Below are 26,726 nucleotides of genomic sequence, written 5' to 3'. Positions count from 1 at the left end.
ATGGCTTTGTCCAGATTTCTTGCTCTTGAGGTTGAGAGGTATGACAAATGTGTCAGGGCCATCACAGTCAGCCAGAGAGATTTCAAATTGTGACATGCTTGTTGCACCCCACTCCGCCATGTAGTGACTCTGGATGTGTCCAAGCAAGGCAAGGAGTAGTTGTATCTACCTTGGATGGGGAGGACACACTACATAAGTACTACAGTGGCTTTTCATCTGTCCTTGATTTTGCAGAATGGTCTGGTTTCTGTCATATTTTTGTACTGTTGATTTATGCTTATTACTCAAAGTGCCTGTTGCTCTGTGTTTAAGTAGCAATGCTTTAATGACCATAAGGTAAGCTTGTCTGACATCGTAAGATGCAAGTAAGCTTTAATAAGCATACTGTTAAAGAATTGCCAACATTGAAAGCCTTTCTGTTGTTGCCATGCAGAGAATAATTGACTAGATAATGTATAAGCCTTGGGTATTAAAGGACAGGATTCCATTATTTTAAAAAGCTCATTACACTTGTTGGAGACTTCCAGTCATCTCTACAGACCTTACCCGTAAACTAAACAGAATGCCAATCATGTGTGGTCCATAACCTGTACAGTAATCCTTTAAGCAATTTATCTTGAGCTTGTTTCTTGTTTGCTTTTCATTTTTTACTTTTATCATGTTTTCCCCATGAAACAAGTTGTCAGGCAGCAGGTCTTTTTGGATAAGAAACATTTTTACAAGTGGGGGCATCACATAGATTTCTACTTTCAGCATGTTACTTGGTACTTTAATAAAGCTGAATATATTATAATTAGAACTACAGTGCAAGGAGAAGTGGTTTGAGTTGAGTGCTTCTGGTTTTCTTATACTTGATTTTGACTGGCATTCCAGTAATGTATTTAAAAAGTAATTTATTTTTTCATGCCTCACAACCTTTTGTTTCCATCTAGATATTAAGTAAGCTGTCATGCAGCCAATGCATTGAAATATTTTTATTCTTCTACACTTATTTTTGTCTTGCTTGGACTTTCATAATGATGGTTTGCCACCCAGGGCAGCGTATTTAATTAAAGTTAGTTTTTTGTGGTTTTGTGCATAGCTCCTCCCCTTTATGGTTGACCACACCTCTTCCCCTTGACCCCACCCATTCAGCTGTCTCCTGCAGCCCCCCTGTGATTTGAAGTCACCAGCCACCACTGTCTAGTCATCACTCATTTTTGGCAGATTGGCCCTCAAATAATTTCTGAATATTGAGGTACTGGAGATTGCTTCTGGCTTCAATCTTACTGTGAATGTCACTGATTTGTGGTCAGATTTGACCAGGGAGAAAGTATTAGTGGAGAATGAATGTGTCCCATACTGTTAAGGTCTAAGACGAAGATTTTATTACCCTTTTTGCAGACAAGTAGAGGAGCAGCTTCAGGAAGAACAATCAGTAAAATGTAGAATACTGAAGGTAAGTTGAGTGTAGGTAAGTACAGAGATAAGTAAATTAGTAGTAGAGAATATCAGGATAGCTGGGTGTAGGCAGTAAGAGTAAAAGGATAAAGCAGGATATCATTAAGAGCTAGTACAAGACATCATAGATGTAATGTAGAAACAGTAAGAAAGTGGGATAAGTAAGTCAGGTAGGACTGGATATGAGTGCCACCTAGTGGTCAGAAATAATATTACAATGGTAGGTTCTAAAGGGAGTTAGTTGGTCTAGGACTAAGGAAAGAGGTATTTACAGCTAAAAGGAGGCTAGAGTAAGGGAATGGGAAAGGTATGCCGGTTACAGGACCAAAAGGGGGTATGGCTACTGGCTGTCCTGGCTGGGATGCATGCATTAAACCCCAGAAGCAATAGTTACAAATATAGGTTCTACTGCCAGTTTATGGGACAACACATACTTTCTTTCTTCCTTTCGTGAGAGGATACAGGGAATAGAAGGCAGTGTGAAGAGACCTCAGGAATTATGGAAAGGGTCCTTTGTCACCAAGCAGGCAGATTCTTATTTACCACTGCAGGATCAGCAGTTTGGAGAGCAGGGTACTTTTGAGAGAGATAGAGACAAAATGTGGTGGAGAGAAAAACAATTAGTCTTTAGTGATTTGGATATAGCAATGTATCTTTAAACAGATAAGAAAAGCAGATAAACATTTCTTCAGCAATGCTAAAGGCAATTAAAAGCTAGTATCTTTAAACAGATAAGAAAAGCAGATACACATTCCTTCAGCAATGCTAGACGCTATTAAAAGCATGTAGGACCTTTGACTTGGTAGGTAAATATCGGTGTATAGTTAATACCATGCATTTAAGGCTCAAGAAGAATAAACACCGCAATAAAACATTAAGCTAGTAACTGTGTAGGTAATACATTAGTGCTACTAGAGTGTCATTATTCAGAAAAGTAACATAATAATAAACATCTTTCAGAACAAATCTAATTAGGATTACTTTAGACCAGGAATCTGGTACAGCTAGACTGCTCAGCATGTTTGGTTCATAGAAAGATTGCAGCAGTGTAGGACTCAACGCTACAACATTAGGTAAAATAAGCACATCCCTTAACAGTGTACACCAAAGATAGAACACTGAGTACAATTTAATTTAAAGAGTATTACAGTTAACAGGGACGGCTATCTGCTTCAGTTGCCTTCAGATAGCGCTCTTAATGTAATCAGTGCACTTGTTTTATAGTCCGCTCAATGTTATTCAGATCGTAATAATCTAAGGTAGAATATGGTGATAGTTTTCTGCTCACAGGTCTGCACAGACTGATGTTTAAAGCCGTTAATATAATAAGGCTTCACCACAATGTGCCTTACATTACTAGGAGTTCTAGTTGTTAGTAAAATAGTTATAGCACAACATAAAACCATCAAAGATACAGCTCCAGACTGATTACTTGCCGTTTGTTTGGGAAAGAGACTGATTACACTAGCATTTAACTGCTGAGCACTTGCTAGGCAGTGGAGGAAGTATACAGCAGCTCCACATGGATAGTGCCAGTACAATTCAGACTAATCAGGTACAGTTCAATCAGTATGATTGTAATTATTACAGCCGGGGAAATATGCTTTAGAAGCACCAGGCTAACGCTAAGGTGTTGATTTACTGGAGTACTACCTGTCTAAAAAAACAATTTGAGTCTACACATGAAGAGCAATGCACCTCTTAGTGCAAAAAAGAGCCTTTTCATGCAGCTGCTAAAAGGAACATTTCGGCTCATACTAGCATTGAGCAGCAATACTTTTATGTTGTCTGAATTTTGTTTTGATATATTAGTAGCTGTAAAAAGACTGACATTGCCTAAAAAAGGCACTATGAGTAGGACAATGATTTGGCCAGCCTGTGAAAGCCTTGGAGGTATAGGTGCAGGTCATCACTGGCAAAGCACCTAGGACTGTCTACCATTTCCTCCTATGCAGATGGATATTGTAGGCCCTTAAAATTACAACAGAAGCTAAGCCAGTTGTTAAATTTCATAACCTTTTGTTTGTATTTTGGCATCATTTTTGGTGATGGTAGAATGCTGCTAAAGGCTAGGTTCACATACCTTCCTTAGAGAATTATTCCAAGAGCTCCATCATCTCACTTTTCATGTGGTCCAGAGAGGTATGTCTAAAGTCATTTACATGAACATGCACTATGACTGTGTCATATTTGTACCTGTGTGCAGGAACTTGAGTGCATGTGTGATGTGGCAAATCCTGGCACCTGAAATACAACTGACCATGACACTCTCTTTGCACAGCCTGCTGAGTGGTGTATCAGTATGTCTCACTATCAAGTCACCTATGACTAGGATCATGTGGAGATTTGCCTTATGGTCTTTTGATTTCAAACAATGTGACTCATAGATGTATGTTTCATTGTAGGTGCTGCCTGTGTTGTGTGTTTGTAAGGTTGCTGAGGGTACTTGTTTCTTAGGTTACATTTAGGAGGCCTTTGTGGTTTAGGTAGTTTACTTTTAATTGCCTCAGCATAAGTAGGTCTATGTGTTTCGTCTGAGATGTGTGATTGGTTTAGGATGATACTGTGTGGTATTGACAACCTACTTATTTTTGATAGTTGCTCCATGTGAGTGCTTTGCCTCCAATAACACTATATAGCTACACCTCTCACACACAGTGCCAGTCTTAGTAGTAGGTGGTTATCAGTAAACACAAGGCAACTGTCCACAAATGCCAATTTCAACCAACATGGTTATAGAGACAGTTGGAAAGTACAAATCCATTGTTTCATATGCTTACTATGAAGTTTAGTGTTGATTTACTGGAGTACTATCTGTCTAAAAAAAAACAATTTGAATCTACGCATGAAGAGCAACGCACCTCTTAGTGCAAAGAAGAGCCTCTTCATGCAGCTGCTAAAAGGAACATTTCGGCTCATAGTTACAGTGTCGATTTGGGGTATACTAGTAAGTATGAAGTATGGGTAGAGAAAATTTGGTTTGAGTATTAACACCAGGTAGATATGGTAAAATAATTTCTCTAGACAGTCTATGAGATCTGTTTACAATAAAAACATCAGATAAGTATAGTAAATAATTTGTCTAGACAGGTTATGACACTGGTTTTAAACTTGCAACAATGTATCACAGCTTAACTTGCTGTTTACATAGTTATAACTAGGAGATCACGTTGACTCAAGTTCCTAAGAGAGAATTTGAAAGTGAAAGTGTTTGCAGTTTACACAGTGCTGGGCAGAACACTGCACACCCCTGTTAAGCTCAGGTGCTAAAGTCAAAGAACCAAAAAAGAAAGCAGCTGGAGACTTCATGGAGGACCTACTAGGGTAGAATTTCAGAAGACAGATGTCTGGTATGAATTGGGCCAGGTGTTGAATGATATGATGGGCATTATATGCACTGGGAAGCAGTACCATCACTGTTACGATGTCCTGTGGTGGTACCACCCTAACCTACTTCAACAATGGGAAGTAGAGGTCCAGGAGAGTTATCCAGAGATGTACTGTACACATTTACTTTCTAGGTACTACCATTGTCTTGCAAATGCATACTTAACAATATGTGCTTTGTTTTGCAACTGCAGAGGAGCACTGTCTAAGCAAAACTGTCTGCTACAAAAGTGCCTCTCTAGGCAGTAAAGTGCATCTGTGCTCCATGTCAGTCAACTGTAAACTGTACAACTGCAAATGTGTTTGTAGCATGCATGTGTGATCATGTCCTCTACTGGTTTTGTCTTTCTACAGGTCCAGCTGTATAAAATGAGGACCTTGGTCTCTGCCATTTGCTGGTGTTAGTGCGTGTTGAATTCTGCTGTAAATATGCTGAAAGATAAAGCATATAATAAAAGTTTGCTTGAATGTAGGTATAGAGCTTATCAATGTAAAACTGGCATCCATACTACGTGACATAGCTCTGGCTAAAATAAGTGAAAAAACAAGAAACGTCAGGTAATGGATCAGCAAGGAAGTTTGACAGATGAATGGACATGCTTTTTATAAAATTAGCAGTACGTGTTCTCTTACAAGTTGTTTCCTAAAAAAACATGTTATCAGCAAGGAAGTTGACAGATGAATGGACATGTTCTTTTTTTTAATAAATCAGCAGTACGTGCTTTTTGCAAGATATTTCCTTGAAAAACAAGTCTAAAAATACAAGTATCAGGAAACAGATGTTTCCGTACGAAGTCCAAAAAGAAGAAAAACAGGATCCATGAAAAGTATAAAAAGACTGTAAACTAAACTGTGTTAGAGGTATTTTGCAGGAACACACTTGTTCCGAGGAACTGTGTAGGAGAATAATCTTCTATGCTAATTATGAAGTAAAACTTTGTACATCTAAGCTACAAGCTGTCAGAATAGTACGTGTTGTTTGTTATAAGAATAAGTTAATTATTAGTAACTGTGCTTACAGTAAAATAGTATTGTGTTGCAAAGTATATTTTCTCATCAGTGCAGTTTGCAAAGCTCTGTGTTTTAAATAGACTGCAGATACAGTCATGCAAAACTTTGTGTTATAACCATACTCTGATTCAGCAGTAAACAGCCAACAAGACTTTGTGTCTTAGGAAGAGTTTGGTTCCAGTACAGCACAGCAGCACCTATGTAAATTAATTTTTCAGCTGCCTCTGAGACTTGATCACCAATGACCACCAGGCCTGACACTCAGGGCAGGACAATGGTCTCACTGCTTGATGTGACCTACATGGGTCACTGGTGCTTTGCATGTATGCCTCTGGCGGGTTGTAGCCTCCTCTCTTGAAAGTGGACCAGAGGCATGTCTACTGCTTTCCTAGAAACAGCTGCAGAAGCTAGTGACTGCTAATGTGTGCCAAATGGATGCAGGTGGAGTCACAAGACTATTAGGCCCTGTCCACTGGGCCCCCACAGGAGCAACTGACCCACAACATTGCCTCCTCTGAGAGATGCCTGGATCTGTTGCTCCCTGGCCTGGTCTGGCATACAATCATGCCAGGAGCTCATCCTATTTTCTTCTTGCTTGATCCTCCCTTTAGCTGTCATTCCCTATTCTTTGTTCATTGTCCAACCTTCCCCAGCACCAAATGTCCTCCCTCTACATGTATACGTCCATCTACTGTCATCCCCCACCTTTTGTGTGTATACTATTCCTATCTGTCTGTCTTTGTTTCATGTTTGTCTGTCTACTACCTGCACTTTTCTCTCCATCCCACTAACAGCCAACCTTCAGTATCTTCCCTACCTACTCTTCTTTTGTGGCACTTATAAAAGGGTCACTATCCCCCAAAAATGCTCTTTTGGATCGCCACCACTCATGCTTATAGCTACCCTACTGTATTTACCTGTATTTACTATTCATAGGTTCATAGGCTCATAGGTAGGTACTAGGCTATCTGCCCAAAGGCATTTATAAGCCTAGCCAGAAATGTGTTGGCTTTCGTCACCCCTTAGATTAGTTCAATGTGCCTCTGTCCAGCACAGCCACTGAAGTGATCCCCAGGGTAAACTTTCTGTTTCCCATCCACTCGTCAAGGCTTCTCTTAAAGAGTGTTAGTGAGGAGCTCTGCCTAATGTAGATTGGAATCTTGTTCCAAAGAATGGGAAGTCTCTGGGACAGGAATCTACCCCTCCAGCATGTCCTATTTACTGTTGTGGTGAGGTTTAGATCCCTAGAGCATGTGGCCCAAGGGTATGTGGTTTTCTTTAGGTGGAGCATGTCCATCAATTTTGGGTTGGACATGGCCTTGTATGTCAGGCAGAGATCACCTCTGAGTAGGCGGCATGCAACCGAGTACAGCTGGAGTTTCTTCATTCGAGCTGCATAGGGCATCTGTTTGAGGCCAGTAATCCTCTTGGTGAGGTACTTCTGTTGCCTTTCCAGCTGTTGCAGGTGTCTTGTGAGGTACATCCCAAATGGGGCATTCTACTCTATGATGGGTCTGATGAGTGATGAGTAGAGGGGCACAATGACCTCTTTTGGTCTGGATGTGAACCCTTTTGTGAGTAGGTGGGCCACATAGAAGGATTTTCTAACCACTTTGGCAATGTGATTATCAAAGGAGAGATTACTATCTACTTGGGTCCCCAGATCCCTTATTACATCTTCCGTATTTAGGAGACTACCACCTATGTGGTAGTTTGTGGGTACTTTTTTCCAAAGGGGACTATGCACTTTTTGGCATTAAGCTTGAGGCCATGATTTTGACACCAGGTATCCTTTTCAGTGAGACCCTTTTGGAGGATGTCTGTGTCAGCCGGAGAGTCAATTACAGCCCCTAGTCATCTGCGAACTTGATCAGCCATAGTCCTCCTGTGCCTGCCTGTACCTCTGAGAAGTATATGCCGAACAGGAGGGTATCCTAGGACTGAGCCCTGGGGAATGCCACTTGTAACTGGTTTAGAGTCGGACCTAGCTCCCACAATTCTCACCATGTGGGTTCTGTCCGTGAGCCAGTTGGCAACCCATCTTGTGACATAGGGGTTTATGTTCAGGTGGTGAGCTTGTCTATAATACCAGAATAGGGAATGGTGTACCACCTTTCCCCTCGTCTATAGCCTTGGTAACTGTCTCAAAGAAGTCCAACAGGTTTAGGAGGCATGATCTGCCCTTAACAAAGCCGAACTGGGAAGGGTCCAGTGTTTGGAGGTTCCCAATGTCTCTGTTAATGAGTTCCAAGATGATGTGCTCCATAGCCTTGCAGACCAAGCTAGTCAGGCTTATAGGGCAATAGTTCCCATGGTCTGTTGTGGCTCCACCTTTGTGAAGCGGAATAACCATTGCTGTGTGCCACTCTACGGGTATGTAGCCTGTGAAGAGGCTGAGTTTGAACAATGTGTTTAGGTGAGGGGTTAGTTTGTCTTTGAGCTCATGTAGGACGCAGCATGAGAAACCGTCCCGTCCCATTGACGCTGTGTTTTTGGATTTGGAGAGGGCTGTTTTAATCTGAGTGTCTGTGATTTCAGGGGCTCTACATTCTTCTGGTATGGTTATGGGCCCTTTTGGGGGTGAAAGGGGGTGAAGTTTGCAATAAACCTATCTGCCAGGATGTTGGCGATATCGGTCGGTACAGTGTATTTTGTACCATTCTACACTAACTGAGCAGATCTGAAAATTGCCAGTTAGATTCTTGACATAGCTAAAGAATGCCTTGTGGTTATCTTTGGAGTCCTTGGCAATTTTTCTTTCGAAGCTAACCTTGGATGATTTCATGAGGGATCGTAGTTTCTTGTTGATACTGATCAGGGATGTCTTCCCTTCTTGGAGTTTTACTCTTTTCTGTACTAGTTTCCTCCTTTTGTTGTATAGCTTGTTTATGGCAAGGGACAACCAGACTGGTTTCCTTTTCTTGGAGGAGTTAGTCTTGGTTTTGCTTGGGATAGCACGATCGATGCATTCTTGTAGATGCCAGTAGAATGCATTAGTAAAGGATTTTGCAGCTTGGACAGCATTATCCTTTAGCATGGGGGCTTTGAAACTTTCCACCTCAATCTTAAGTAACGTGAAGTTTGCTTTTGAAAAGTTTTTCACGGTGGTTTCCTTGACTGGGGGTGGGGCCTGAATGTGGATATCCAGAGTAATTTGTTTATGGTCTGATCTAACCGCGAGAGGTTGACCTCCGGTGTGGAACACCGGTTGCTCATGTTGGTGATGACCAGGTCCAATATGTTGTCACCTCTGGTGGAAGTGTTGACCAGTTGATCCAGGGCGTTTGAGTTTATAAACTCTAGCAAATGTTGGGCAAGGGAGTTTGTACTTGAGTAGTTCTCCCAGTTAATGTTTGGGTAATTGAAATCACCCAATATTAGGGTGTTTGGTAGGACCTTTATGTTTCCCAGTGTTTTCAGAAACCCAGAATGGGGGTCCTGGGAAATGGGGTGATCTGTAGCAAGCTACAATTTGAATTCCAGTTTTGGCTGTTGTTAGTTGCACATGGATGATCTCTGAAGCATCGTGCTGTGCCACTAACCTGGAGGTGTGGGTATCCTTGATGAATATGGATACGCCCCCACCTTTTGTATTTCGGTCCGGGTTCTGTGGCTGAAATGTATGGCATGAGTTGTAGCCTGGTAGTGCTGAGGTGCTCTCTGGAGCCTTAAACCAGGTTTCTGTTACTGCACATATATTGATTTTCTCCATACTGAGGAGTGCCTCGAGTGCATACATTTTGAGGTTTAGACTTCTGGCATTGAGTAGCATTACCCTCAGTTTTTTGTTACTTGTGCTATTTACGGTGGTGGGTTTGTCTTTTGAGCCTTGCCTAAAAAAGGCACTATGGGGGGTGGCAAGAGCCTTGGCCAGTATTCAAAAGCCTAAGGGTGACACGTGCAAGCCATCTCTAGCGAAGCAGCGTGGTTTGTCGAGCATGTCATCCCAGGCAGACAGACACTGGATCCCCTTTGAATGACACCAGAAACTTAGCCAATTGTTGAAACTGATAATTTTTTCTTTATACCATGGTATCACTCTTGGTGAGGGCAGGATGCTACTCAGGGTCAGGGTCATACCGGCCTGGGCTACATGATCAGAGAGCTCTTCCATGTCTCTTTTCATGTAGTCCGGGGAGGTACGGCTCAAGTCATTCACACCAACATGGACAATGACAGAGTCGTATTTGTACTTGTTCTGGAGTGACCTGAGTGCTTGTGTTATGTGGCAGATCCTGGCACCAGACCGGCAGCTAAAAGTAACCTTCTCCTTGTTCAGCCTAGTGAGTGGGACATCAGTGTCCCTGACTATAGAGTCAGCTATTACTAGTGTGTTGGGTATGTTATTTTGCCTTAAGGGCTGTGATTGCGTGGCACACTGGTTTTGTGAAGTATGTGTTTCATGGTTTGTGTTGGGGGGTGGAAGTTGTTTGGATGTCTGCTTTGGAGGTCTCTGTTGCTTTTGCAGATTTTTATTTAGAGCCTCCAAGTATGTTTTTGTGTATTTATGCATGTTTTTTGCTGGTGCTGGTTTAATGGGTCTATGTGAGACTGGTGGTGTGATGCAAGTATTTCCCTTCTCATCTTAACTGTCTGATCCAGTCTTGGGTTGAGACAGCCTAGCCTCCAGTTTGGCTGTATAATTGCATCTCTCGCATGTATTAGTGTTTGGTGGTAGGAGGAGAGGGATGTCTGTGTACATGAGGCAGTTGTAACATTGCCTCAAGATGCCCAGATTCACCAGTTGGACTGGAGAGTACACCTGAAACTGCCCTTTGGACATGCCTGGATAGGTACAGTGAACTGTTTTACTGACTGGCTGATAAGGTCGAATAGAGAGCATTGTCCTTCTGTACAATATGGGGGGGGGGGTCTAGTGCTAGGGTTTATAAGTGCTTGCTATGAGTTTTGAGCAAGTGCCAGGCTGAGAATTGAATGGTTTGAGTGCTTAAGTTGAAAGTTTGTCTAGTTCCAAGGGAAATACTGAAGAGGAGACTTTGTGGAGCCGGGAATAGTTATACCCTAGCTAACTGGCGCTGCCCAGCGTGCAAAACTGGGCAAATGCAGTTTTTATAGCAGGGAATGAAAGAGACAGAAATTAGCCCAAAATGGCCAATAAAACAACTAATTTCTGGGCTGATACCACTCCTCCAGGGACAGACAGGCTGCTCAAAGCTCTCCTCTCTCACAGGTGAACAGAGAAACTTCCTTGTATCCAAGTAAGGTATTATGGGCAAACACAGAGACTTGTAACACAGCCCTGAATTCAGCACTAACATGCAAACTGGACTATACTAGTTTAGAAAGGTGAGAAACAAGTATATATATATTTTTTCAGAACATAAAGCAGATACAATAAAAAATAACACTTTAAATGCACAGAAAATGATACTTATTGTTAAATATCTCAGATAAGAGTTGTAGTCAATGCCCCTAGTAATAAAGTAGGAAGAAACACAAATACAGTAAAAGCAGATGAATAAAGTGCAATTTATATATATATATATATATATATATATATATATATATATATATATAAAAAATAATAGAAGATGAACAAACTGATTTAAACAAGTTACCCAATTAACCAGAAAAAAAGCTCAAAACCGAGACCTGTTCCAGCAGTTTTCATTCAGACAAGTTCTAACTGCACACTCCTTCCACTAGGGTACAGGGGAACATTCTCCAAAAAAAGATGGCCTGGATCAGTGCTCAAGTTATACAAACAACTCTAGATTCAGCAGGCCTGAATCTGGTCTATTCTACAGCAACAAGGTGCATCAATTTCAGAAACAGTTCAAATAAGCAGGCACAATAAGCCTGTGACCAGAAATTCCAAGCTCAGAAGGGCAGAATACAGCCTCTCCTCCCACAAGAGTGCAGATCACAAACCTTCTTAATGTAGAATAACTGGCCTGAAGCCCAAGTGCTTAAACCAGAACTAATACACTTTTAGAATAGCAGACACTGAGCCTTCAATCAGCAATTCTCAGCTTAGAAGGATGTAAGCTACCTGTCCTGCCACAACAGCGCAGACCACAAACCTTCTTAATGTAAAACAACCGGTATGAAGCCCAAGTGCTTAAACCAAAAGACTTAGAATAACAGTTACAATTTAATCAGGCTACTACCGAGCAGTAATAAATGCAGCAGAATAAATAAAATTGAGTACTTTTAAGAAGAGGCAAAAGCAAAATAAAGAAGGAGGAAACACAAATACATTAAAAGCAGATGAATAAAGTGCATTTTTTTTTGTTAGTAAAGTGCAAGGAGAGAGGAAGGAAGGACCTAAGTGGGTATGCCTTCTCAAATCTTCTCTCTGTATTAAGTAGAGTGAACGCTAGACTCAGAATATGATCTCAATGTACTCGGTTAAGTGAGCAAATGAGATGGACCCAGGAGGAGTGTTCTTTTCATTTATATATAAGGGATTCACATCTAGATCAAGGGAGGTCATCGTTCCCCTGTACTCATCACTCATCAGACCAATGATTGAGTACAATGCCCCATTCGGAATGTATCTGACCCGACACCTGCAGCAATTGGAAAGGCCCCAAAAGTTCCTCACCAAAAGGATAAAGGGTCTCAAAAATATGTCTTATGCTGCCCGACTGAAGGAACTCCAGCTCTATTCAGTCGCTTACCGTCTGCTCAGAGGTGACCTGTGCTTGACATACAAGGCCATGTCCAACCCAGAATTAATGAACATGCTTCACCTCAAAAAATCTAAATCCATCAGAACTACAAGGGCAAGAGACTTAAACCTCAACACAGCTATTAATAGGACGTGCTGGAGGGACAGATTCATCACCCAGAGACTCCCTATGCTGTGGAACAAAATCCCGGTACATGTGAGGCAGAGCACCTCGCTGGCATTGTTCAAGAGAAATCTTGACCAATGGATGGGAGATCGCAGGTATACCCAGGGATAACCTCGGTGTCACTGCTTGACAGAGACACAGCAAAATAATGGGCATAATATCCTTCAAACTAAAGGGGTGGCGAAAGCCACAAAACTCTGGGCTAGGCTTATAAATGCCCTAGGGCAGATAGCCTAGTATGAACCTATGAACCTATATGATGATCGGATTACTACTAAACTGTGCACACCCACAGTGGACTTTCTGTTGGCAACTGTGGGCAGTTGTATTACCCGTTTTGTGTTGCTCATCTGCTATTTACAGCTATATGTTGCTACATTATAAGTGGCAGTGTGGATTGACTCAGAAGCATCAACCTGCCTTAAGTATAACATTCATTTCATCAATCATTCAAGTTGCTGTATTGGTTTTCTTGCTGCATGGTAGCACAACACTACTCATTCCATAACCACTAGAACTCTGTTGTCTTATGCAGTCCTTTGCTTGGTATGCAGGCAATATCCCCTGCATGCTACATCTCTGAATAACTATCCAACACTTTGTACATTACCCCTCCATGAATACTGGCACTGAAAAACTGCAAAACATTTGTCTATGAATCTCAACCTATGTTTGCTGGAAGACCCAAGTCTCAAGTATGCCATTTTAATCCAGTGTGGCACAACATTAGTTGGGTGCAAAAAAAAAAAAAAAAAAGTTCTTTTTTTGCTTACAGGCAGTACAACCTCAGAGGAGACCCTGGTTTGATTAGCATAATCTATCCTTGAAAAGTCAGCCAGGAGGATGGGAATGAGTAGTGTTTTTAATAAGCAGCATTTTGTCAGCTCCCTTATCCTGGAAGGTAGACGAGGTCATCAGCGGTGCAATAACAATGGTTGAGACTGTGGACTTCAGGCCTACTGTACAATAATGGGAAATGCACTAGTAGTTTTTCTGTGGACATTCTGTGGTGACAAAATTGCACATATAGTGTGGGAGTGCAACAAAGAGGTACGATATAAAAAATCTGAACTGCCAAAGGATAACAGATGCAAATTACTTAACCAACTGAAAGTTTCATGCAATATATATCCCATACTTCATCCATAGAAGCAAGGTGGATAATTTCACTAAATGTCCTTTTTCCTACCCATTACAGCATTACATGTAGCACAATAATACAGGTTTATTACAAACTGCTGAGAATAAGATACTAAGATTTATCCATCTAGTTCATAACTGGAACATCACTGTGTATGACTTTACAAAAAAAAATGGTTTGCACATTGCGGCCACAGCAAAACATTTTACTTAGCAACTTGGTTTTTAAATTGCAAAATGATAACTACTGTACTCTTCTTATAACCAAGCTTTTTATAAAACACTCCATTTACAACCTAAGTCAGGACAACTTTCAGCCAAAAGGACTGGCTTATACTTTAGTGGTTGCTAAGAAAGCCTTTTGAAAAATTGCCCCTAGCATCTGGAATTCTCTTCACAAAAAGTACAGCCCTGACAGTATTGTATACTTCCCATAACAGAAACATGTAAACAAAACATTAACAGCTAACCCCAACAGTATGATAAAATGTGTAAGGCAATAGACTTCATAATAATCACTACTGACTTACTAAATATACTCTGTAGTGCCTCCTGCACTATCCAGCACAGCAACTCCAAGCAGTTAAACCCAAGTAGTAAAATCAGTCATTAACAATCTTACACCAATATTACTGTGCACACATGGTACAGACTGCAACTAACCAACAACCACTCTCAGCAAGAAGAAATATATAACAGTTATCAACCAAGAAAGTGGCATATTTAAAAGGACTAGTTTTTCCAGGAGTATTTAGGGCCAGGGGTTGGTGGGAGGGGAGTTGAGAATGAATGAAAATGGACAACACAGATGAAACATTATGGAGAGTACATAACGTCTTCATCTGATGTTGTCAATTTTCATTCTGTCCTCAACTTATGGGACAGAGTCTTCAGCTACCTAAATCGCTGGGTGGACTCAAGGAAGGATATTCCTGAGCACCAATGAGCCAAATGATACCCTACCCTTATAGAACATATCCAATTTGTAATGTACAATAAAGGTATGGGGAGTAGCCTAAGTTGTTGCTACACAAATGTTGTCCATGGAAGTAGCCATGGCTCTAGCTGAATGAGCCTGCAATTGGTTCAATAAGGTAATGCCCAATTTGTTGTAAATATAAGAAATACAATCAGTCAGCCATCTGGCCAGAGTTATTTTGGCAACAGGTTTTTCTAGTTTTATGTCAGAAAAAGAGACAAATAATTGCTCAGTCTTCCTGATATTTTCCATTCTGTGCAGGTAAAAACATAATTGCCTGTGGACATCCAGTAAATCCAATAAATGTAACATGTATTCATCTTTGTTAGTGAATTTGGGAAAGAATGCCATCAAATTGATAGATTGATTAATATTAGTCTCTGAAACCACTTTAGGGAGAAAGGAAGCATTAGTACGTAAAGTGACCCTGTTTTTGTGAAAAAAACAAGTAAAACAGTTTCGAAGACAAGGCCTGAATCTCTGAAATTATTCTGGCAGAATTAAGGCTACTAGAAAAATTGTTTTCCAAGGAAGATGCTTGAGGAGACATTTAGCTACAGGTTCAAAGGGGGGTTGAGTAAGTTACTGCAGTACCAGATTGAGGTTCCATGGGGGAGCAGGGTCCCTAAAAAGGAGGCCTCAGAAGAAGAGTGCCTCGCAAAAAGGTTTTGCAGAGTCTATGGGAAGCAACAGAAGCACCTTCAAATTACATGTGAAAATTTGATATCGCTGCCAACTGGACTTTCACTGTGGAGGAGCCAGCTACTTCTTTAAAAAGTAAGGCTGAACATGTAGATGGCTTATGGGAAGATAAAAGTATCTGACAGACTGGGGAACAGAGCATAGGTTGTCTGCTATTAATGGAATTGCAGAAGCCAGGCAGTCAGCCTGAGGTTTGGTATGTCTGGATGGATCATGCCTGTCAGATGAGACAGGAGGTCTGGAGTCAGATCCAGAATACATGGCTGGTGGAGTAAGTGGGGCCAAAGGAAGGGAAACCAAATCTGTGGAGGCCAAAAAGGTGCAAGGAGGATAACTTTGCTCTTCAACATGGCAGCTTTTTGCAGGAAGTTGGCAATTAGTGGGATTGGTGGACAGGCATAAAGAAAGCCAGGGGGCCAATCTTGAAGTAGAGCATCCCTCGGTGACTCTCCCTGTTGGGGGATCAGGGCAAAGTAGCTACTGCATTTGTTGTTTATGGAGGACACAAAAAGATTGCACCAAGGCTGGCCCCACTGAAGAAAAATCATATCCATCACATTCTTGTTGAGAGACCATTCGTAAAGTAGAAGAATGCACCTGCTCAGCTTGTCTGCTTTCACATTAGACTTCCCCAGCTTCTGTATTGCGATGAGAAAGCTGTTGGATGAGATCACCCAGTGCCGCATTCTGAGTGCTTCTCAACACAAGGGATAAGATATGGTCCCTCCTTGTTTGTTGATGTATCAAACTATTGACATGTTGTCCATTTGAATTGCAATTGTCCCTGAGGGGAGAGCTTCTTGAAACACCTACAATGTTAAAAGTACTGCTCTCATCTCTAGGACACTGATATGCAAACTGGCCTCTTCGGGGGATCAAGTGCCTTGGACTGTTTTCCCCAGGTAATGTCCCCCCACCCTAGCTGGGAAGTGTCCGTGGTCACTTTATCCCTGGGATGAGGTGGAATGAATGGACGGCCTTGTAGAACCTGCTCTGATTGAATCCACCACCTGAGATCTGTCTTGCAAATATGCGTAATACATATCAGGGGTGACATAGGTTGATAAAGTATTGACCACTGCATGGCTAGCATCCACTGTAGAATCCTCATGTAAAACCTGGCTAAAGGCACAAGAGGTATTGCCCTGCATTGACTCTAGAGCCTGAAGAACCAAGCGGGCAGAAACCTTGGTAATGCAGCTTATTTTCCTGACCTGTGTTCTTAAGGTCTGAATTCTTACAGGAGGCATTGAAGCTATCTTTGACTTTGTGTTGGACAAGGCTCCTATAAATTCTAAATTCTGAGTAAGTTCCAAATAAGACTTTTTGTAGTTTATGGTTATCCCCAGATAAGAGCATGTCTGAAGAACCTGATCTCTTACCTCTATTACTTGATGCCTGGTCAGGGAGGTAATGAGCTAGTCTAAATATGGAAACACCCAGAAGCCTTGCAGTCTCAAGTGAGCTGATACTATTGTCATACATTTGGTGAACACCCTGGATTGCCTGTTCTTCCTTATGCAATAGTGAGAATCCTGAAGGTTTAATGAGTATATCCCATCGTCCTTTCCCAGAAATGGGAGAATGGAGTGAGCAGTGACCATCTGAAACTTGGTACGTCAAACTGATTTGTTTAAGTTACTGAGATCCAAGATAGGTCTCCAGTCCCCTGTTTTCTTTGGCACTAAAAAGAATCTTGAGTAATTTCCATTCTATTTGGTCTGGCGGGACCTCCTGGATAACTCTTTTTCCTAGCAGCTTTTGTATCTGAAGTACTGTTTGTTCCCTCTGACTGGGTGGAACATTGGGGATTTTTCTTGAGATTGGAGGTGAAAGGGAAAAGGGTATTATATAACCTTTGGAAATGATCCTCTGCACCCAAGTATCTGTTGTTATCTCTAGCCAGGCTCTCTGGTGCAAGGATAAATGACTCCCAACTGCTTCCACAGGGGGACAATCGGGCCTCCTTTCAGGAGCGCTGGAAGGGTCTATCGAAAAACGAATCTCTAGACCCTTGCTTTTGCAGGCTACCTCTGCCGTGAGGGTGGCATCTACAACTGGAGTTCCCCCTCTACCCCTGAGGAAACCTCCTCCATGTGTGCCCTGGAAAGGACCCTGGGACTTCTTGAACCACATCTTCCAGTACCTCATTGATTCCTGGAAAAGGATTTTTGAGGCATGGAAAAATGTATGCCCATGGCAGACAGGGTCTTTCCATCCTTTTCACATCTGGATAACATGTCTTTAACTTTGGGGTCAAAGGGAACATTAATGAATGAAGACTTGAAGGGCTCTGCAAAATCACATAAATACATCTAGGTGTGCCTCCTTATGGAAACGCAGGAACCCACTGCCCTTCAGGTTCTTTCGGCCATGTGCAAAATTAGCCTCATAGAAGAACTGGAAATGGATTGCAGGGAAGCCAACTGAGAAGTCACTGATGCCTGCACCTGATCAAAAACAGATCCTGAAAGGGTTTAAAAAAGTTCCTTAATCTCTGTAATGTGGTGAAATGTGCCAAACAGTTCAGAGACCTTAAAGTGAAGGTCACTGAAACATAAACATGCTTCCCAAACCTGTTCATCACTCCAGACTCCTTGTTTGGTGGATGAACAGTGGAACTCTCTTCTGCAAGTTCCTTTTCAGTGGCTGCCACCATGAACATGGCATCAACAGGGACCCCTTTTGCCCAAAACTGATTACCTTCTGATATTGTCATGATTTTGTCAGTCTCCTGGGGATTGGATCAATGGTGTCCAGCTCTTCCATGCCCACTGAGAGATCAACTCCATAAGCTCAATGGCAGGTGGAATCACCCAGGAGGAAGACAGGTTGGTACCGAATGCCTCCGGGAATACAGGCTCCTTGGATGAAGGGTTGCTGGACTTCAAGACACTTCTCTGCTTCAGGATTTCAAGGATGTCTCTGAACTGGACATCTTCAGCTGGTGACCGTGGGGGACCCTTCACCTTCATCAAAGTCTATCTTCTGTGACTGTCTTCCTTTCGGGAGTCTAACTGCTTCCTCCTGAACGTTCTCTTCTTAGAAGCCTTCTCAGTGGGATGCTCTATGGAGGTATCAGAAGAGGTTAAAACATCCTGCTGTGAAGCCTGGGATTTCGATACCAGCTGTCCCTGTGGAGAGGATAGATGAGATTCCAAGTGAAAAGATGGCAAGCCTGCAGACTGAGGATCTGAGGAGAAGGGAACCATCTTTTCATGGAAGCAGACAAGGATCACTCCTTGACCGCAAAGGGAGACCCCTCCCAGAGAGGAACAGGACCCCGGATCCACAAGGGCACGCCTTTGGACTATAGTCCATCCCTGCTCCGAGGAAAACTCCCCAAGTTGAAGTCAGAGCCAAACTAACCCGTGCCAAGGTCCCAAAGTATAGAGATGGCTCCAAAAACTTTGGGCTCAACTGTGACAGGGTAGCCCCAGCTCTGACAGCTCTCCGGATCTAATGTAACCAAAGAGCTTAGAGCAAGCCTCAGATCCAAGGATAAAGAAATTCTCGGATCTGATGCAGACTGACGTGGATGACTCAGATCTGATAACTTCAAAACTGAGTATGGAGTCGGAGGAGGAACCTGCAAAGGGAGTGCAGTGGAAGGTTGGATCTCCTGACCCAGAGGGGTAGGAGCCGACACAACGCTTGACATGCTCTGTGCCAAGATTATCTTTCACACAAACCTCTTTACATCTTATTCCGAAAGACTCCTGCCAGAGCAAGTGGACATGAAGGAATGAGACCTAGACCTCTCCAAAAAATGAGAAGGGACCCTGGAAAGAATAGGGTCCACCGAGGTAGAGTATCTAGACCCTGGAAGCAGCTTTGACTCAAAAGTCAAATCCAATGGTTTTCACATCAGACCCGAAACTGTCTGATCTTGCAGGTGCCTAGGCCTCTTAAGCTTCAGATCCTAAGGTGAGATCGGATCTGAGAGTTCATTTTTCTTTTGATTTGGATCCAAGTATGAAGTCAGATCTGATAATTCAGAAATTTTCTTTTTAGGATCTGATGTGTCAGTCGAATCCGAAAGAGGTCTTTTCTTAGTCTTCTCCAAAGTTTTCGTTAAAGTTGAAGAAGTATTACGAGAAGGAGATACAGTCTTTTGTTTTCCCAGGGGACGCTCCAGATAATGCCTCAGAAAAAGAGAAAGGGAGTAAGCCTTTTAGAATAAATTTAATCTTTTGCTCCACCAGAGCTCTTGGGTTGAGGGAATGGCAAATCGAGCAGTCCTCCTGGAGGTGTTCAGGACCTAAACAATAATCATATAAGGTATGTGTATCTGAAAGTGGTATCTTGTGACCATATTAGGTGCATTTTTTTAAACCCAGCAGAGTTGTGAGACATGTCAATGCAAGTTTATTAATTAAGCTTGTAGAGAAAAAAAGAATTATAACAGGAAAAAAGATACATTTATATACAATATATATATATATATATATATATATATATATATATATATATATATATATATGGGTCTGGGTTACAACATTGACAGATGACAAGACCGACAGCGAAATCACCGACGCCAGAGGATCGACGGATGAAAACACCGACGCGGAATGGGGAAAGGATGTGTAAGTATGCGGTAGTGACGGACGTTAGGGTGCGAGTAAGGTAAGTGTGCGATGTTGACGGTCTGTAGGGGTAGGGGTGGGTTAAGTGAGTTAGGGTGCGGGTTAGGTAAGGGTGCAGTAGTGAATTTTTTTGGGTTAGGGGCGGGTTAAGTGAGTTAGGGTTAGGGCGCGGGTTAGGTAAGGGTGCAGTAGTGAATTTTTTTGGGTTGGGGCGGGTTAAGTGAGTTAGGGTTAGGGCGCAGGTTAGGTTAGTGTGCGATAGTGACGGACCTTAGGGTTAGGGTTTCGGTTAGGGTTGTGGATAGTTGTGTATGTAAGGTTTAGTGTTTGTTTGTTAGGATTTAGGTGTGCTTGTGTTGTGTGTGTGGTTTTGGTCAGGAATTTGTTTTGTTTATTGGTTGTTGTGATGATGTGTTGAGTGTGTGCGGTCGTGTTTGTGATCTGTCGATGATGTGGTGTCGGTGATGTCGTTGTCGATGTTATGTGCTGTCGGAGTTATATCCTAGAACCATATATATATATATATTTTATATATATATATATATATATATATATATATATATATATATATATATATATATACACACACACACACACACACACACACATATATATATATATATATATATATATATATATATATATATTTATAAATTTATATAAATTTATATTTTTATATAATAAAGGGAAAGGGACAGGAAACAACTACCTATAATGGTATTAGAACATAAATACACCCTACAGTGTAAAGAAAAAGAGGGGGAAGAGTACTAACTATTGTACACAAGAAGTACACAAGTACAAAAAGAAAGTTTAACAATATACGGTAAAGTTGGAAAGGTAATTAAAATGAGAAATGGGCTTTTAAAAGGAAAAAAAAATAACTTATCTGAAGAGTTGCTTGAGAGCACAGTAACACTACGTCTTTCTCTGGAAGCGGTAAATGAGATCTGAGGTACTTGGGGTTAGTTCATTGTGAGTAAGACAGTAACTCGAGAGTTTTCTGGTTGCTATGAGCTTTTGCAATGGCCGAGTTGAATCAGAGGGATCAGATCTGAACCGATAAGTTGAGTACAGAATGAAAATTGACAGTATCAAATATATCATTAAACAACATAACCCAAATGTTTTGAGAAGGTACTAGACTCAATCCCACAACAACAGTCAGCAACAACAGGTAAAGATACACTCCTGGACAAAGTAATCACAATCATTCCAAGAAAAACTGTCTGAACTGCAAGTGCTCCATTCACATTAATCAACTACTGTTCAATCATTTTTAGATGGAAATTTACAACTGAAAACTAAAAAGCCAGCACCCAGGCTCATACTAATATGGGCCATACCTGAAGTAAGCAAAACCATATGGATAGTGGAGCTAGAACTTAAAAGTGGACAACAGGTTTACAAATGCCAGGATCCTACAACTGCAGACCTTACCTTATACAACATAGCAACCCCAATTCAGAACTTTTTCCCATGCAAAATACTTTTGCATTAAAAGTATTCTTTGGTTGGATGTTGGTCTAAAAAGACAAATTTACAATAGGGATACAGCCTGGCTAGAATGGAAGGAGGACAGCAAAAATCAAAGTAAACTGGAAACTTCCACAAATTGAGAAAGATCATTAGGATAAATGTCAATAAGACCAACATTACATACCTGCACTAACTATAGACTAACAAGCCAAAGAAACATAGAGGGTTCTGGCAAGCCATTCTGAATATTAGTACCAGCCAAGTTTTTCTGGAAAAAATCATCTAAATGCACAAGAAAACACATAAAATGAAAATGATCTTAAGGAAAACATATTTCTTTCACTATTCCCTTCAATAAAGCTCTTTAAGTAGACTTAAGGCCACACCCCCACCTCCGATACCTTCTACATCTCCTTTCTACCTTAAAACATTAAAACAATCTCAAGAAAAGATAAACAAGACACTTTTGGAAAAAAATGATATTGCTACAATCTATACTTCCAACTATTACATTCCTGTTTGAGAAATGCCAGTCTGAGTCAATCCTTAATGTATATCTTCAGTCTTACACCTACAACCAAATTCATACCACCTAGCTTCAAACAATATGCAATCGTTTCCCTCTCCAAGGTTATTTCCCCCCGGGACAGCCAGTGATTACAAGGCAATTCCCAGTTACTGTCGATCTCAAAACTACTTGAGTAAATATTAGAGTATGTTCAAAAATAAAACATACTAACGTACATGTAATATGGATTTCACCCATACAGCAGAATCTTAGCAACAATATATATGGTAACCAACAAGATCTTCCAAAATATACTTTTTTTGAATGGGTCCATTTACTTAGGTCTCAAATAAGCCCCTGAAACTGTGCACCATCAACTGTTACTTTAGCAGTTGACCAAAACTGGTTTTGAGATTATCTCAATGAATCTTTATAGTTTACCTTAATAATGTAATTTCAGAAGCAGGGAGAATAAACTAATGCATACCTCTGGGACTGGTGCTGGAAGCTCTGCTTTTTCCCTGCTCTTTAACAATCTACCCTATGATATCCCAAACACCAAACTGCATTCATTACACAGTGAAACTGCATTTATGAGAGGGACACGGATCCCAAAACATTAAACAGGTAACTTCAAATTAATGTTGCTCAAAACTGAATTTATGTCACTACCAAAGAAAGCTAACTGACAACAGAAAAAGTCATCAGTAATGACATAAGGAACACAGAAAAGACTTTGTGTAAAGGAAGCCACTAAACATCATAGGTCCGGATGTGTACCACTTCCTTCAACAAAGTATAAAGAATTCTGGGCATTATTTTATTACCCCATATCTAGAACAGCAGGCAGAAAAAATCCTAAGGCAGGTGAATGTGACCTATAAAATGTCTTACCTACAACCACCAGAAGCACATGCCTCCTTAGTAAAAAAAATGGTCTTATCCCAGTCCTCTGGTGTGCATACCACTTATTAAGTATAAAGTCTCCCCAGAAATACTGCCATAGAACAAACAGAAAATAAAATACTCAATTATTTACATTTGTCACATATCAAGAAGCACCTCAGCATTTCTACATAAACAGTCAAGTAGTTATCAGTGGAAACTACAGTTTATTATTTTCTACCTCATACACTTACCTATAAGCTAGTAAATGAAAGCTACTGTCCACCCTTGAAGGCAACAATATAGTCAGAAGTCTAAATGACAACTTAGTATGACAGGATAACCAACAGATATACAGACTAGCACATAGCTCTGGCAACAACAGAAAAAGCCTTCCATAAAACATCCTCTTAGGCACAGAACACATCACCAGGCAAATGGCATATGGCCAGTGAACTCAAAGACTTTAGAAAGCTGCTAAAGGAACATCTTACAAACATTTCTAAGTGCAACTGCTTCAAGGGGTACAGTGTACACTCAGTATGCTCCCAATTCTCTTAGAAATGTGCAGCCATTAAAGTATTCAACCAAGACATGTAAATTTATTTGTATAAGCATTCTTCTTTCTCCTACTACTTGAGACAATTTGCATCTGTAATTAAATGTGAATGTGGAATAAATGATGCATTTGTTTTATAACAAAACAGCACATCAGAGATGAATTAATACACTGTACTCAAATGTCAATGTGAATTGTAGTTTGTATCCATACTATATCTAAATATAATTGCCGTCTAGCTTGTGTTGTAGCTGAAAATTGCCTCCAGACCAGATGTTAACTTATCCAGTTAACAAAACAAAGAATAAATAAATTTTGAAAAACAAATAAGTAAAACAGTGATTTTCTACATTCTTCTGTAAACTCCCAAAATCTCACTTGAATAAAAAAATACAAGTGTAACTGCCTCAAGGGATCTAGGCTAACCCATTTCTATTGATAGCTCTTGCTACAGGTTAAAATATATGCATACATTTTATTATTATTAAACACTTCACAATAGCCTGAGGCATTTGTAGTTATATTCCATTTGGATTTTTCCCTCAGTTTATAAAATTCTCAAAACCTGTTGGTATAACACCAGGCAGCCTGATAGTTATATTTCATATATTCTCATATTTCAAATTTTGCTGTACAGTCAAATGAAATGTTTACTTTGAAACTTAAATGCAAACATTTTTCAATGCATGTACATTGTTTTCTTTTATTAGGAAAGTGAGTAACTATTTCCTCTTTGAAAACCACCATTACAGTACATTGCTAGCCATATTTTGAATTGTGCTGTCCAGTCAAGTGATGTATTTGCTATGATATCTGAAGTGCAAATATTTCTCAATACACATATATTATTTTTATAAGGATGCTAACAATTATACCTTATTTGAAAACTATTAGGACCAGTTTATTTACATGGTTAACAAAAGAAATAAAATAAATCTCCTCAGCTTGACCCTTGTCCCAGCTGGCACTGATTTCGACCAGCCAGTGGGATAGTGAATGAGCCAAAAGGTTGACAAAAAGGTTGATGGTCTAGGCATACACGTAAATAAAATTAAAGAAAGGTACTACAATCTCAAAATTAGCATATTTATTACCAGGGTTGGACATTATATCTCCTCCCCTACAAGACAAGTGAAGGGGTGCAGCTCCCCTGTAAAATAGTTGCACTAGTATATTGCATTAGTATATGCATTTCTGTGTAGTTAATTTCTTACTCTTATGCTCTAAAAAAGTAGTATAAATGTACTATATTCATTACCTGCTATTTGCAGTTTTAGAAATGCTACTGCAAGACACTTCATGCTTCTGTGGTTAACATTTTAGCTTTAGTTGAAATAATGGCCATATATGTAATGTAGCTACTGACTACTGTTACATTTTACATCAGTTACTCTCCAAGTCCTGCAGTAATAGATCCACAAATACAACTCCCAGATGCTACAGTACAAACAGGCAAGAAGTAAACTTTACATATTGTTTAGATTTAGTCTGTTGTCCAGTTAACAGTGATATCCATCCATTATACATTTGGTACACTACACTTTACTTACATGCAGCTTCTCCCCAGATACTGCACTATCAGACTGGTAAGAACTGACTCACAGATACTATAGTACTAGGTCTATTATTAATGTTACTTTCGAGACAGTTATAAGCAGGACATCCTGCAAACACATACACACACTTGCGCACACATGCACACACACCCACACACTTATTCAAACGCTACATTTACTTATAATAGCTTTGTTAAAACTGCATTACTATTTAGATTTTTTAACTTAGTCTGTTGTCATTGGGTTATAAGATAACCAATAGGACATGCTTAAAATGGCTCCCTGGCAAATGTATTATTAGACACACTTAGAGAAGTCCACTGCTCTTCCCCAGCTTAATTACAGCAGCATTATTCATCTTTTACTTTGCAGCATTTACAAAAAAAATCGTCAATTAACAGTTAAGAAAAATGGATACATTCAAATACATATTAGCATCTTAAGTTAAGGAAATAGGCAAACAAGGTGGGCTAAGGGATCCTTATCTGATACCCAGATCTGTTTCTGTGTTCCTGTCTTTGTTACTATAAAACAGACATATTTAACAGTCGTGTCTGAGATTTTAATGCATTGAAAATGCAAGTTCGCCTTTTGCTTCCACTGCAGTGAAAGCATCACTACTGGCTTCACAATGGAATTATAGTAGATCGCCTTGTCCTAGACCTAGAAATCAATTACAGAAGTGCACATTTTAACAGTTTAAGAAACAGGAAACTCCACATGCTCTAATAATGAAAAACATAAAGTGAAGTATAAGGAAATCCACATAAAAGCATAAAGATTGTCTCAAATTTAAGTAAAACTTCCTGCTGTCATAAAGCCAACTAGCAATGAACACAAAGTTAAGCACAAAAGGCAAACAAGTGTCCTGCCCTTGCTAAAGATTCATCAAAAGGACACTGATTCACTAGCAGATGGAGGACCTTTGCAGATTCTTTACTCATTTTGATCCAGAACAGGTGCGCATTAGGAAAGAAAAAATCAACTTTGATTATGTGCAACAAGACATGGTTTACAAAAAAGAGCTCAAAAGTTGATACTAAAATGTCATAAAAACAGTCATTTTACCCCTTTTGTGTCCAATGGTACAGAAACTTTAGGAAGATTTACTATTGATATGTGGCTTACCAGTGGTTTCTATGAAGTCCGTACTGCCTTTAGGTATCTGCACAGGTGCATCTGATGTGTAGGTATGTGCACTGCCAAAGTCTATTATTTTCACAGTGCAGCCTTTAATTACCATAAGATTTTCTGACCTTAGGTCCAAATGAAGAATACCATTTGCATGGATATATTCCACAGCACTCAGCACTTGTAAAAGAAATTCTCTCACTTGCTGCTCTGAATATGATAACCTGAGACAGAATTCAAACACAGAAAATATTTATCAAAAAATGTTTCACGCTCTTGACACCTGCTTTCAGCAAATCAATACTAGGTGTTCTCAATCCAGAATCACAAAGGTGGTTTAGTATTAATCACATATGTTTAAAGAGAAATGCAACAATATTTACTTTCAGTTTCAAAATTAATAATCCTTTGCAGAGTTTCACTAAATTAAACTTAAATTCACAAAAAATAAACTTTATTGCAAACTGTAAAAGGTCCCTACAATTAAGAATTATTTGAATTGTGTGAAGGTGCCAGGTGGTGCAGTAGTTAGCATTGTTGCC

The 26,726-nt window shown here is 40.3% G+C and overlaps 1 protein-coding gene across 1 annotated transcript in view; it reads right to left on the bottom strand.

Annotated features, from left to right (window-relative positions):
* LOC122797094 overlaps positions 1–26,726 on the bottom strand; it is a 625,096-nt gene that overhangs the window by 133,287 nt on the left and 465,083 nt on the right. The window contains exon 10 of the mRNA XM_044065887.1: positions 26,182–26,408. Within this exon, the coding sequence (XP_043921822.1) occupies positions 26,182–26,408 (227 nt within the window). The remainder of the gene's footprint in view (positions 1–26,181; positions 26,409–26,726) is intronic.

This window comes from Protopterus annectens, chromosome 3.part0 (genome assembly GCF_019279795.1).
Source record: "Protopterus annectens isolate FY-2018-M chromosome 3.part0, PAN1.0, whole genome shotgun sequence".
NCBI lineage: Eukaryota > Metazoa > Chordata > Ceratodontiformes > Protopteridae > Protopterus > Protopterus annectens.
Note: the sequence above shows the minus strand (reverse complement) of the source record. Positions and strands in the feature narration are given on the sequence as shown.